This window comes from Balaenoptera physalus (assembly GCF_965194825.1).
Source record: "Balaenoptera physalus genome assembly, chromosome: 16".
In the NCBI taxonomy this organism is placed as follows: Eukaryota; Metazoa; Chordata; class Mammalia; order Artiodactyla; family Balaenopteridae; genus Balaenoptera; species Balaenoptera physalus.
In genome coordinates this window covers 69,494,853-69,506,926 of record NC_138898.1, presented here as the reverse complement: position 1 = coordinate 69,506,926, position 12,074 = coordinate 69,494,853, and the positions used below count along the sequence as shown (strand labels likewise).

General features: G+C 39.0%; 1 protein-coding gene and 1 long non-coding RNA gene across 5 annotated transcripts in view; one reads left to right on the top strand and one right to left on the bottom strand.

The window, feature by feature from the left end:
- The window catches only part of LOC309645695, a 331,483-nt gene extending 320,389 nt beyond the window's left edge, over window positions 1–11,094 (top strand). The window contains exon 2 of the long non-coding RNA XR_014255023.1: window positions 9,624–11,094. This is a non-coding gene — a long non-coding RNA (uncharacterized lncRNA). The remainder of the gene's footprint in view (window positions 1–9,623) is intronic.
- Window positions 1–12,074, bottom strand: part of VPS35L (VPS35 endosomal protein sorting factor like) — a 119,840-nt gene that overhangs the window by 40,127 nt on the left and 67,639 nt on the right. For all 4 annotated transcript variants that reach the window (XR_014254981.1, XM_082430979.1, XM_082430978.1 and 1 more), the window contains exons 21-24: window positions 7,560–7,645; window positions 5,967–6,047; window positions 3,931–3,994; window positions 1,383–1,481 (exon numbers count right to left, since the gene is read on the bottom strand). Coding sequence is in view for 3 of the 4 variants with exons in the window: in XM_082430979.1 (XP_082287105.1) it covers window positions 1,383–1,481; window positions 3,931–3,994; window positions 5,967–6,047; window positions 7,560–7,645 (330 nt within the window). In the remaining variant the exon portion in view is untranslated. The remainder of the gene's footprint in view (window positions 1–1,382; window positions 1,482–3,930; window positions 3,995–5,966; window positions 6,048–7,559; window positions 7,646–12,074) is intronic.

Below are 12,074 nucleotides of genomic sequence, written 5' to 3'. Positions count from 1 at the left end.
CCAAGACGAGTTAGCACCAAACCCTGAAATGGCAAAGGGGTCATCAGGCCAGATTCAATCTCGGCTTGAGCAAACATCTCCAAGGGACACTCGCTGAGTTAAGTCATGCCTATCAACCGGCGTAATAAATGACCATTTTCTGGTTTAATGAATAGCTAGGGTTCACTTATTCCATTTCCAGAAATCCCACACACTAAGCTTAAGATCTTAGAGATCTTAACAGAAACCTCCAAAACCGGACGCAGACCATACAAAGTAGCTCTGCAACACTAACAATAACCATAAGAACAGTATAATAGCAGCCACAACATCACTTATAGAAAATCAGGTGCTGTTCTAGGAGCTATACGTTCCTAGTTCATTTAATCCTTATAAGTCTCTATATTTAGGTCTGAAGTTTAGTAATGCTACAAAATCTGATAACCAGCAGACAAATACATAAAAAGGTTGTTTTCCTTGAATTTACACGAAGCAATTCAAGGACCTTAGGGAATCTTTACTCAAATATAAAAAGTTTGGACCTATGGTTCCCAAACTGTATACCATGACACCCCAGGGTGTGGCAGCAAAATCACAGGGGCATCACATTTTTTGGACAACCACAGCAAGGCTCAATGGTTGAACACTATGCAAAGCACTAGTGTGAGGGAGCTCATAGACCATGGTACATTCCTTGCAGTCATTTCATATCTTTGCAAAATTGGGGTTTTAGCAGATGCTGTGATAAAAAGCACTGTGCAAAAATTAATGTGGAGGAAAAAAATCTATCTGGAAAGGGAGATAAAGTAGTGGTGTCCCATCTGATTCCAAGGTTTAAGAAGCTGTGCAGTGTCCAATAGATGCATATACTTTATTAGTAATTATGATGATTTAAGAATGGAATGAAAATACATTATTTTTCTTTCAATTTATGTATATTGTTGGTTCAGAGGGCTGTCAAGTTGTTAGGGCACAAATTCTTAAGTTGTTTGAACCTAATTTCTTAATAAACAGAACTGTTATTTCTTCCTTTTGGCCTAAGGGCACCATGAAAAGTTACTGAAAGGCACCATGATCCAAGAAAGCTGGGACTCTGGTTAGGCAACAAGGCATTCTAATGAGGTTAGTATTTCTATAACTAAATAATCAATGCAACTCACTTAACTCTTTGCTGTTGGCACGCAGGAATGAGAAAATGCAAATTTCAGAGAAAAAGAGGCCAATAAAACCACTCAAAGGCTTAAGCAAAGTTGCAGATTTTATTAACCTTTGAGAAAACACCTTTCATGCCTTGGGAACAGAAGCAATATGGGGCCAGAAGAATCCCAGATTAAAATTGGTGCCTGGCTCAGTGATCAATAAATATGTATTGAGAGAACACACGAATGAATGAAAATCCTTACATGAATCAGTTGCACAAGAACAGGTTCCAGATTGCAAAACATCGACCTGGCCTCAACGTAAAAACTCAGCTGTTGTTCAAAATCACGGCCAAAGGACACCTAGAGTCAAGGAGAAAGATGCTGACGATGTTATCTCCATTGTGAGCACACTATTGGAAAGCTTTTGCCTGAGCTTGTGGGGGCAGGGGAGGTGCTGTGATGACAAGTCACCAAAGATCCCACAGCTATAAATGGTGGCTATCTCAGTCGTATGTAAGCAAACACACACATCCGTGCACTGGGATATACTAGACTTCACATTACTTCGCCCAGCAGAGAGCGGAAACGTTACTATTACCACCTCATCTTCATGACACTGGCATTGTTGTAGAACATAAAAAGACCAAAGGGTATAAAACAGAATCTCAAAATGTAAAGAGGATTTCCCAGGCTAGAAGGAAAGCACTGGAAAGGAAATGATGGAATTTTGTTTGTCAGCTGTGGCCTTTTCACAGAACACAGATTTGGTGATTGGGAGCCATTTGTCAGAGGGGTTCCCTCACGAGGGCCAAACGTTTCTGCTTCCTGAAGGGGATTCCAACCTCGGCAGCTCACTGGTGGCTGCTAGAGCCATAGATGGATGTTTTTCCACCATTAAAAATCCCCTCTTCTCCTATTTCTTCAAATTTATGAACAGCTGGTTGGTAGGACAAACTTTACTGCTACAGCAATCATTTTTGTCTGGAGGAGGTTTAATGTCACAATTTCCATTATAGCTATCAGGTTTCGCATCTTATTTCCTCATATTCTTTTCCATTATAACTTGATGGCTTTCAGATAAACCCATAAAAGGATAAATACCACGTGATCAGCATATAACTCAAGGGAACAAGAGAGGCACCTGGTGCACAGTCATAGGTATTCAATACATAAAAAGGCTAATCCTGAATTTTCATCAAAATCGGTATTTTACCCATAGTTAAATTGACCCCTGCTGTTGAATGAGTCACATTTTCAAGGTGATTTTCAAAGTGATCTAGTTACTTTCATCTCAGTCAGCTTTTGTCTTGCCTTTTCTATTCCAACAGCAGATACCGGCAGCAGTGGGTATTTTAGATTTGTGCCCTGAGAATTAAGGCGCAGGCTGTTCTGGCGGGGATGGACTGCTGGGTTACTCCCAAAGAAGCCTGCAACAATGCCTCCTGCTCTGCCTGTCCCTTCGCAGTGTCCCTGCAGACTCTTCCCACCCGAAGGTGGAGTCTGCTTCCCCCTCTTCCAGAGGGCCGGCCCTGGGACTTGCTTTGACCCACAGAATGAAGCAGGAAGCAGCACAGATCACTGGGTGATTTCCGAACCTCCAAAGGCCCTGCAGCTTCTGATTTCACCCTCACCACACAAGAGCTCATTGAGATGAGCGAATGATGAGAGAATGATGGAGAGAAAGAGGTCACATGGCCGGGCAATGAGCCACCCCAGCCAACAGCCACCACCAAGACCCCGGACACGTGCTCAAGGCTGTCCTGGATCCTCCAGCCCCAGTTCTGCCACACCTCCGACATCATACAGAGCGGCCTGGTTATCCAGCCAACCCACAGAATTGTAAGAATTAATAAAACACTTATTTTAAGCCACTAAGTTTGGGGTGAGTTGTTATACAGCACCGGGTAACTAGGACGAATGGAGAGTGAACACGTGGCGTTTCTCCCCCCCAACCCCGACCTGACGCCCACATTGTTTTCACCAGCATCTGATGAGTAGCACATCAGGTGCTTCAGGAAGCCCCTCCTCCAGGGAGTTCCCTGGTGGCCTGGGGCTTAGGATTCTGGGCTTTCACTGAAACGGCCCAGGTTCCATCCCCGGTCAGGGAACTGAGATCCCGCAAGCCGCACAGCACGGCCAAAAAAAATAATAAAAAAAAAAGAAAAAAAAACTTTAAACTGAATTTATTAAAAAGAAAAAAAAAAAGGAAGCCCCTTCTCCCACTCCTGGTCCACGGGATTCGGTTGCCCAGGTATGCCTGTCTCCCTAGCCTGGCCGATCAGTGTGTTCATCCTTTCTCACAGCAGCAATTTGCTGAGAGAGGAGCTGGTGATCCAGATTAATCCAAAGAGACTCAGCCCCAGGACTTCTGCCGGAGCCCTTCCGGCTGGGCTGCAGAGCTGGAAGGAATGGAAACCCGGAGCTCTTATGGGGGAGTGAGCCTGCCTGGGAAGGACGCCAAGAGACAAGAGCCACGAGCCAAAGACACACACATGGCAGGTCCTGACCACACCACAGAGACCCCAAGTCCAGCTGCGCCTTCTGAGGGGTCTCTTCCTGGACTTTATGTCACATCAGCCGGCAAGTCCCCGCCCACCCTCCCCTTTTTATTTTTTCCTTAACCCAGTTTGTCTTGGCTCTCCTTGCCCCCAGGGGAGTGCTGGCTAATATAAGTTGTTTTCTAATTTCATCTTATCTCAATAAAAATGAAAAGCACCAGGGAACATAATGTTAACTGCTTTCACCAGAGGAAGGATAAACAATTACATCACATTTCCAAGTGCACTGAAACTTCTTCCCCAATACTTACCATTTTTATAAATCCATTAATCAAATATGCCAGCATTCTTTTCTCATCCTCAAGAGTGAGTGCACTAAAATCAATAATTGTACATAATTAACATTGAGGTGATAAATGAAAGTTTCCAAAGGAAAAAAAAGTACTAGAAGTAAGCAACTTAACAGGTAAGAATATTTTGCATTTTCTAGATTTTAAAAAACTCCCATGTATGTGTTTCTTTTGATGAAAATATGTAACCTAAATTAACATAATTTAAATGTATTCTAATTTCTCTCAAAGATGCTGTTTTCAAGATATATTTATTGACAGCAAAAGAGAAGGTAACTCTCTTCTTTGGAATTTGGATAGCAAGGTCCAACTTCAAATTTTGTATTTCAGAGAAATTTCATTCAACACTTTACTATAAGAAGCTTAAACATGTAGCAAAGTTGAAATTATACAGTGAACACCAATACACCCTACTATTATCATTTTACAGTATTTGCTTTATCATATAACTCTCCATTACTCTCTCCATCCATCAATCTACCTTATTTTGGAGATATAGCTTAAAGTAAATCACAGATCTCAGGTGCTTCTGTTTAATAGCAAATTTTGTATGAATATAAATGAAAAAATGTCAAGTCCTTATAGTTTTGATAATACATGTAAAGGTTTATAAATAGTTCTCCAAATTTATTTTAAAAAATTTTAAGAGCCAAAGACCAAGGCTCCTGTTTATTGGTTTGTTCTAAGGGAAAATAAGTCTGTATCGGCAAAGACTGCATACTGTCCTCCAATATGCAGTGTCCCCCTTCATTCTTTGAGACTTCATTCTTTGAGACATTCTTTCCCAAACTCCTTTGGAGCTAGGAGTAGTCACAAGACAGTTCTGGCCAATGGGATGTGAATGCAAGTGATGTACGAGCCTCCCAAGCTGTGTCCCTAAAAGGAGGGTGCTGTCCTCCAATGCCTGCAGGCTGCAACATGGACATGGTTGAGGTAAGTCACCTCCACCAGGAAGCAAGGACAACACCCCGGAGGGATAGCAGAGCAGTAAGACAAGAAACCTGGGTTCCTGGATGATATTCTCAAGCAGAGCTACCTCACCCCCACATTTTGGCTTCACACTTCTCATAAGAGAAATACATCTTCTATTTCGCTTAGGCCAAAAACCAATGTCCTACTAATACAAGTACCTTTCTAAATGTTTTTTGTGCCTTTATTTCTATCTTTGTGCAACTAAAGTCTATCAGTTCCATTTATTATAAAAAGTCTGGATATTTTGATTTTGAAAACTATTTGTGAAGTTGAAAGCACAAAGTCATGAAATAAAGATTCTAAAATTCAGGGGAAAAAAAAAAAAGAATACAATTCATCTTTGTTGATGGTTAAGTTCCAAAACAATTTTCTCATTTCTTGTAACATTTTCCTGTGAATCAAGCTGCTGTGTTTAAAAATTCTTTGGGGACCAAAATTTCTGCCACAAATAAGCAGGAATTGCCTCAAGCACAGTCAAATGGAAACATGTAATAAAAAAGAAAAAAAGATAAGACAAATAAAACGAGAAAGCAAAGGAGATAATTTGGCTTTTGACCCAAAGGTAAGGCCCATGGGTAGGTCTGACCCTCAAGTATACTCAACAAACTAAAGTCCTTCATGTAAGGAATATAAGCAATTTTATTTGAATTTTAAGTAATTGGCTAATACTGAGAAAAAACTTAAAGGCTATGTTACTGGATGAGTGAACTCATTATTATACTATCTGCTGCTCTCAGAAATCTCCAGGAGACATGGAGTATGAGTTCACTTGGATGAAACCAGCCTTTTCCTCCCAACAGAAATCCCTTTGTAAAAACATATGCCATCTCATTTTCTCAGGAAGGTTACCCCCAGCTCAGCCTCCCTTCTCCCCTGGACTGGAATGTCCTTGTTAACATGTATCTTAATAGACCCCATAAAATAATATTATTCACAGTGGCAGCTTAAAGCAGTAATTCCCTAATGTACTATTATGTGGCATTAAGACCCAATCCAGGCTCATTTCAGCCTTAAACATGGCTTACTTCACAGAGTCATGCATGGTCTTGCAAACGTGCAAAAGGGCGTTCAGAATGACAGGGTCCTTGGTGGGCTCTTGCTGATGCCTAGAAGACATTTAGAGATAACCGTAAAAGCCATGTCCACTGAGACCACAGAAAGCACAGATTTAGTTCTCATCTACGATACATATGTGAGAGGCAGTAAATTATCTGGTTGGCATTTAACATGGCCCAGATCACCAGCAATGGGCAATGATCTAGCTTTCTCTTAATTCTCCTTTAAATAACAAGTTTGCTCTTCTAACATATCATAACTTCTCCTAACTACAAAATCGTGGTAAAACTGATACATTTCCTAAGCCAGGCAAGGGGCAAATATGTTTTCTTACCGTGTTTCTTGAACTTCTAAAGTTGTCCAACAACCTGTCTATAACTGTGTTAAGTGCCAGGCAAAATTATTAATTTGGTTTCTCAAATAATATAAAAGGACATGCTCTTATAACAAATCTTTTTTTTTTTGGCCGTGCCACGCGCCACATGGGATCTTAGTTCCCCAAGCAGGGATGGAACCTACACCCCCTACAGTGGAAGCATGGAACCTCTCTATCTTTTTTTTTTAATATTTATTTATTTATTTATTTATTTATTTATTTATTTATCTATCTATCTATTAGGCTGCATCGGGTCTTAGTTGTGGCACGCAGGATCTTCACTGCAGCATTCGGGATCTTTAGTTGCAGCATGCGGGATCTAGTTCCCCGACCAGGTATTGAACCTGGGTCCCCTAAATTGGAAGCGTGGAGTCTTACCCACTGGACCCCCGGGGAAGTCCCAACAAATCTTTATGTAAGTAAAGTAGGTATACTTGTTTCAAGCATATGAAATTAACCTTCTAGAAAGATAATACAAGGAAAGCTTAAAACATACATTCCAGCAACTTCTAACTCAATTTTCCAAACTCTGGTTACTTGAGTTCCATTTTAACATATTTTTTTAATCATATCTACATACTTAATATTTAAAGGGACTTTAACTTTTAACTTAACCTTGTCCTAAAGAATAATACATTTGAAGTCACTGATTAAACTAGTTATATATTATCTAACATACTTTAAAATAAATACACATTTTAAAATAAAAATAAAAATCTCTCTTCCATGTACCACCTGAAAGTATTTCATGTACCATCAGCAGTAGGCAGTTTTGGAAAAACAGATTTAATCAATAAAATGAAAGGAACTAAGCTGAAAACTGATCACAAATCTACACATTAAAGATAGAAACCTTTCTAGCTCTGGTATCTTGAGAAGAATGACTTTATCTTTTAAAATGACACTTCCTAAATAGTACATCAATAGATTGCTCCTTCCCAAATCACAGGAGTGAGATATGGGTGATGGTCAGGCTCTGTTAACATTTATTACTTTGTCTTCTTAAGCTAATTATAAACTTTTATCATGACTGCTCCTTTTAATGTGGTTTTTCTCTCAATGTTATTTTAGGTATAAATATATCACTATATCACAGGCCCTCAAAATGCATAAATTGATTTCTTATCAACAGGTTTCACAAGGGCAGCAGGAATTGAAGCTTCTGATTACATCATGTTACACTTACTTGATAAAAACTTCCATGATGCATTTGCAAACCTCCACCCGCACACTCTCTTTTTGGAACATGTCCAGAAATGGCAGAAATTTTTCCTAAAAAAAAAATTATAAAAGCACTCTACCTGCGATTTACACAAGTTACTGGAAGGAATTTGTGAGTTACTTTTTCTTTGAAGGGCAATACAGAGGAAGAGTTGTTCATCTTTCTGAGGCAGATCTGATCAGGACTCACGTGAAAGCAAGGAGAGAACTCTGGGGATTTTAAAACTATTACTATTAAAACAAACTGCACATGCCCAAGGACCAGGGCTGGGGCCAGTTAACATTTTGGCGAATCATCTGGACAACCTTTAGATGAGCATAAGCTCTTCTTGGTAGCAGAAGGCAAGGGAGGCTTCAATCTTTTAATGATTGTATAGAGGAACAGAGAAAGAAGAGTCAGAGTTGTTCAGAGCGGCTTCTGCAACCTGACTCCTCACTCAGTAGCTGTGTGACCTTAAGCAAGTTACTCCACCTCTTCCAGCATCAGTTTCCTCATCTGTAAAGTGGGACTCATTACTACTCCTGCCTTCCCAGTGGTGTTCTGAAAATGATCTGAGGCAATCCATGTAAAGTCAATAGAAAAGATCAACAAAACTAAAAGGTGGTTCTTTGAAAAGATAAACAGAATTGATAAACCTTTAGCCAGACTCATCAAGAAAAAATGGGAGAGGGCCCAAATCAGTAAAATTAGACATGAAAAAGAAGTTACAACTGATACCACAGAAATACAAAGAAGCGTAAGAGACTACTACAAGCAACTATATGCCAAGAAAACAGACAATCTAGAAGAAATGGAAAAATTCTTAGAAAGGTACAATCTCCTAAGAGTGAACCAATAAGAAACAGAAAATATAAAACAGACCAATTACAAGTCCTAAAATTGATCTGTGATTAAGAAACTCCCGGGCTTCCCTGGTGGTGCAGTGGTTAGGAATCCGCCTGCCAATGCAGGGGACACGGGTTCGTGCCCCGGTCCGGGAAGATCCCGCATGCCGCGGAGCGGCTAGGCCCATAAGCCACAGCTGCTGAGCCTGCGCGTCTGGAGCCTGTGCTCCGCAACGGGAGAGGCCGCGACAGTGAGAGGCCCGCGCACCGCGATGAAGAGTGGCCCCCGCTCGCCGCAACTGGAGAAAGCCCTTGCACAGAAACTAAGACTCAACAAAGCCAAAAATAAATAAATAAATTAAAAAAAAAAAAAAGAAACTCCCAACAAACAAAAGTCCAGGACTAGATGGCTTCACAGGCAAATTCTATCAAACATTTAGAGAGGAGTTAATAAACTATTCCAAAAAATTAACTCATTCTATGAGGCCACCATCACCCTGATACCAAAATCAGACAAAGATACCATCAAAAAGAAAATTACAGGCCAATATCACTGATGAACATAGATGCAAAAATCCTCAACAAAATATTGAATACTAGCAAACTGAATCCAACAGTGCATTAAAAAGATCATACACCATGAACAAATGGGATCATTATCCCAAGGATGCAAGGATTTTTCAATATCCACAAGTCAATCAGTGTGATACACCACATTAATAAATTGAAGAATAAAAACCACTATGATCATCTCGATAGATGCAGAAAAAGCTTTTGATAAAATTCAACATCATTTATGATAAAAACTCTCCAGAAAGTGGGTATAGAGGGGACCTACCTCAACATAATAAATGCCATATATGACAAACCCACAGCTAACATCATACTCAATGGCGAAACGCTGAAAGCATTTCCTCTAAGATCAGGAATAAGACAAGGATGTCCACTCTCACCACTTTTATTCAACATAGTTTTGGAAGTCCTAGCCACACCAATCAGAGAAGGAAAAGAAACAACAGGAACCCAAACTGGAAAAGAAGTAAAACTGTCACTGTTTGCAGATGACATGATACTATACATAGAAAACCCCAAAGATGCTACTGGAAAACTACTAGAGCTTGCTCATCAATGAATTCGGTAAAGTTGCAGGATACAAAATTAACACATAGGGATCTGTTGCATTTCTATACACTAACAATGAAAGGTCAGAAAGAGAAACTAAGGTAACAATCCCATTTACCATTGCATCAAAAAGAATAAAATGCCTAGGAATAAACTTACCTAAGCAGGCAAAAGACCTGTACTCCAAAAACTTTAAGATGCTGATGAAAGAAATAAAAAATGACACAAACAAATGGAAAGATATATACCATGCTCTTGGATTGGAAGAATCAATGTTGTCAAAACAACTATATTACTCAAGGAAACCTACAGATTCAATGCAATTCCTATCAAATTACCAACTGCATTTTTCACAGAACTAGAAAAAAAATTTAAATTTGTGTGGAAATACAAAAGACCCGAATATCCAAAGCAATCTTGAGAAAGAAAAATGGAGCTGGAGGAATCAGGCTCCCTGACTTCAGACTATACTACAAAGCTACAGTAATCAAGTCAGTATGGTACTGGCACAAAAACCGAAATACAGATCAATGGAACAGGATAGAAAGCCCAGAGATAAACCCATGCACATATGGTCAATTAATCTACAAAAAAGGAGGCAAGAATATACAATGGAAAAAAGACAGTCTCTTCAATAAGTGGTGCTGGGAAAACTGGACAGCTACATGTAAAAGAATGAAATTAGAACATTCTCTAACACCATACACAAAAATAAACTCAAAACAGATTAAAGACCTAAACATAAGACCAGATACTAAAACACTTCTAGAGGAAAACATAGGCAAGACACTCTTTGACATAAATTGCAACAATATCTTTTTGGATCTGTCTCCTACAGTAATGGAAATAAAAACAAAAATAAACAAATGGAACCTAATTAAACTTAAAAAGCTTTTGCATAGCAAAGGAAACAATAAACAAAACAAAAAGACAACCTACAGAATGGGAGAAAATATTTGCAAATGATGCGACTAACAAGGGATTAATCTTCAAAATATACAAAACAGCTCATACAGCTCAGTATCAAAAAATCAACCCAATCAAAAAATAAGCAGAAGATCTAAAATGACATTTCTCCAAAGAACATGTATAGATGGCCAAAAGGCACATGAAAAGATGCTCAACATTGTTAATTATTAGAGAAAGGCAAATCAAAACTACAATGATGTATCACCTCACACCCAACAGAATGGCCATAATCAAAAAGTCTACAAATAATAAACGCTGGAGAGGGTGTGAAGAAAAAGGAACTCTCCTACAGTGCTGGTGGGAATGTAAATTGGTACAGACACTATGGAGAACAGTATGGGGGTTCCTTAAAAAACTAAAAACAGAGCTACCATATGATCCAGCAATTCCACTCCTGGGCATATATCCAGAGAAAAACATAATTCGAAAAGACACATGTACCCCAATAGCAGCACTATCTACTACAGCCAAGATGTGGAAGCAACCTAAGTGTCCACTGACAGATGAATAGATAAATAAGATGTGGTGTGTATGTATATATGTACACACACACACACACACACACACACACACACACACACACACACACACAAATGGAATATTACTCAGCCATAAAAAAGAATGAAATAATGCCATTTGCAACAACATGGATGGACCTAGAGATTATCATACTAAGTAAAGTAAGCCAGACAGAGAAAGACAAATATCATAGGATATTGCTTGTATGTAGAATCTAAAAAAAGGATACAAATGAACTTATTTACAAAACAGAAATAGACTCACAGACATAGAAACTTATGGTTACCACAGGGGAGTAGGGGAGAAGGATAAATTAGGAGTTTGGGATTAAAATATACACACTACTATATATAAAATAGATAACCAACAAGGACCTACTATATAGCACAGGGAACTATACTCAGTATCTTGTAATAACCTATAATGGAAGAGAATGTAAAAAAAGAATATATATTTATATATACGTATAACTGAATCACCTTACTGTACACCCGAAACTAACACAACATTGTAAATCAACTGTATTTCAATAAAAATTAAAAAAAAAAAAAAGTTCTAGCACAGTGCTTAGGGCGTGGCAAAAGTCCAATAAATAACAGTCTTTATTATTAAATAAACAAAAGCTTACAGTCCTGTGAGAGTACTGGAAATGGAAGCAGGAAGAGGGAAAAGGAAAGTTGAGGGCAGGGCAGAGAGTGTTACTACACAGAGAATCACCTAGATTGGTATGTGACCAGGGCACTGCAGCAAATGAGAAGGGTGTCACAGGATATTTTAAATTTTTGAGGGAAATATAAGAAATCTCAACTCTGTCAGACACTGAGACAACTATTAGCTTGATGTATATCATAGTTTCAACATTAGACTGTGTGATAAAAAGCAGGTACCCTGCGAAAATCAATGAGGAAGAGGATGTCCAATTTGATTCCAAGGTTTGAGAAGTTGTGTGATACCCAGTAGGTGCACATATCCCATAGTAAGTAATGAAAGAAATAAAGACAATATTTTTCTATCAGTCTATGTGTATTATTTTCTCAAGTGCTGC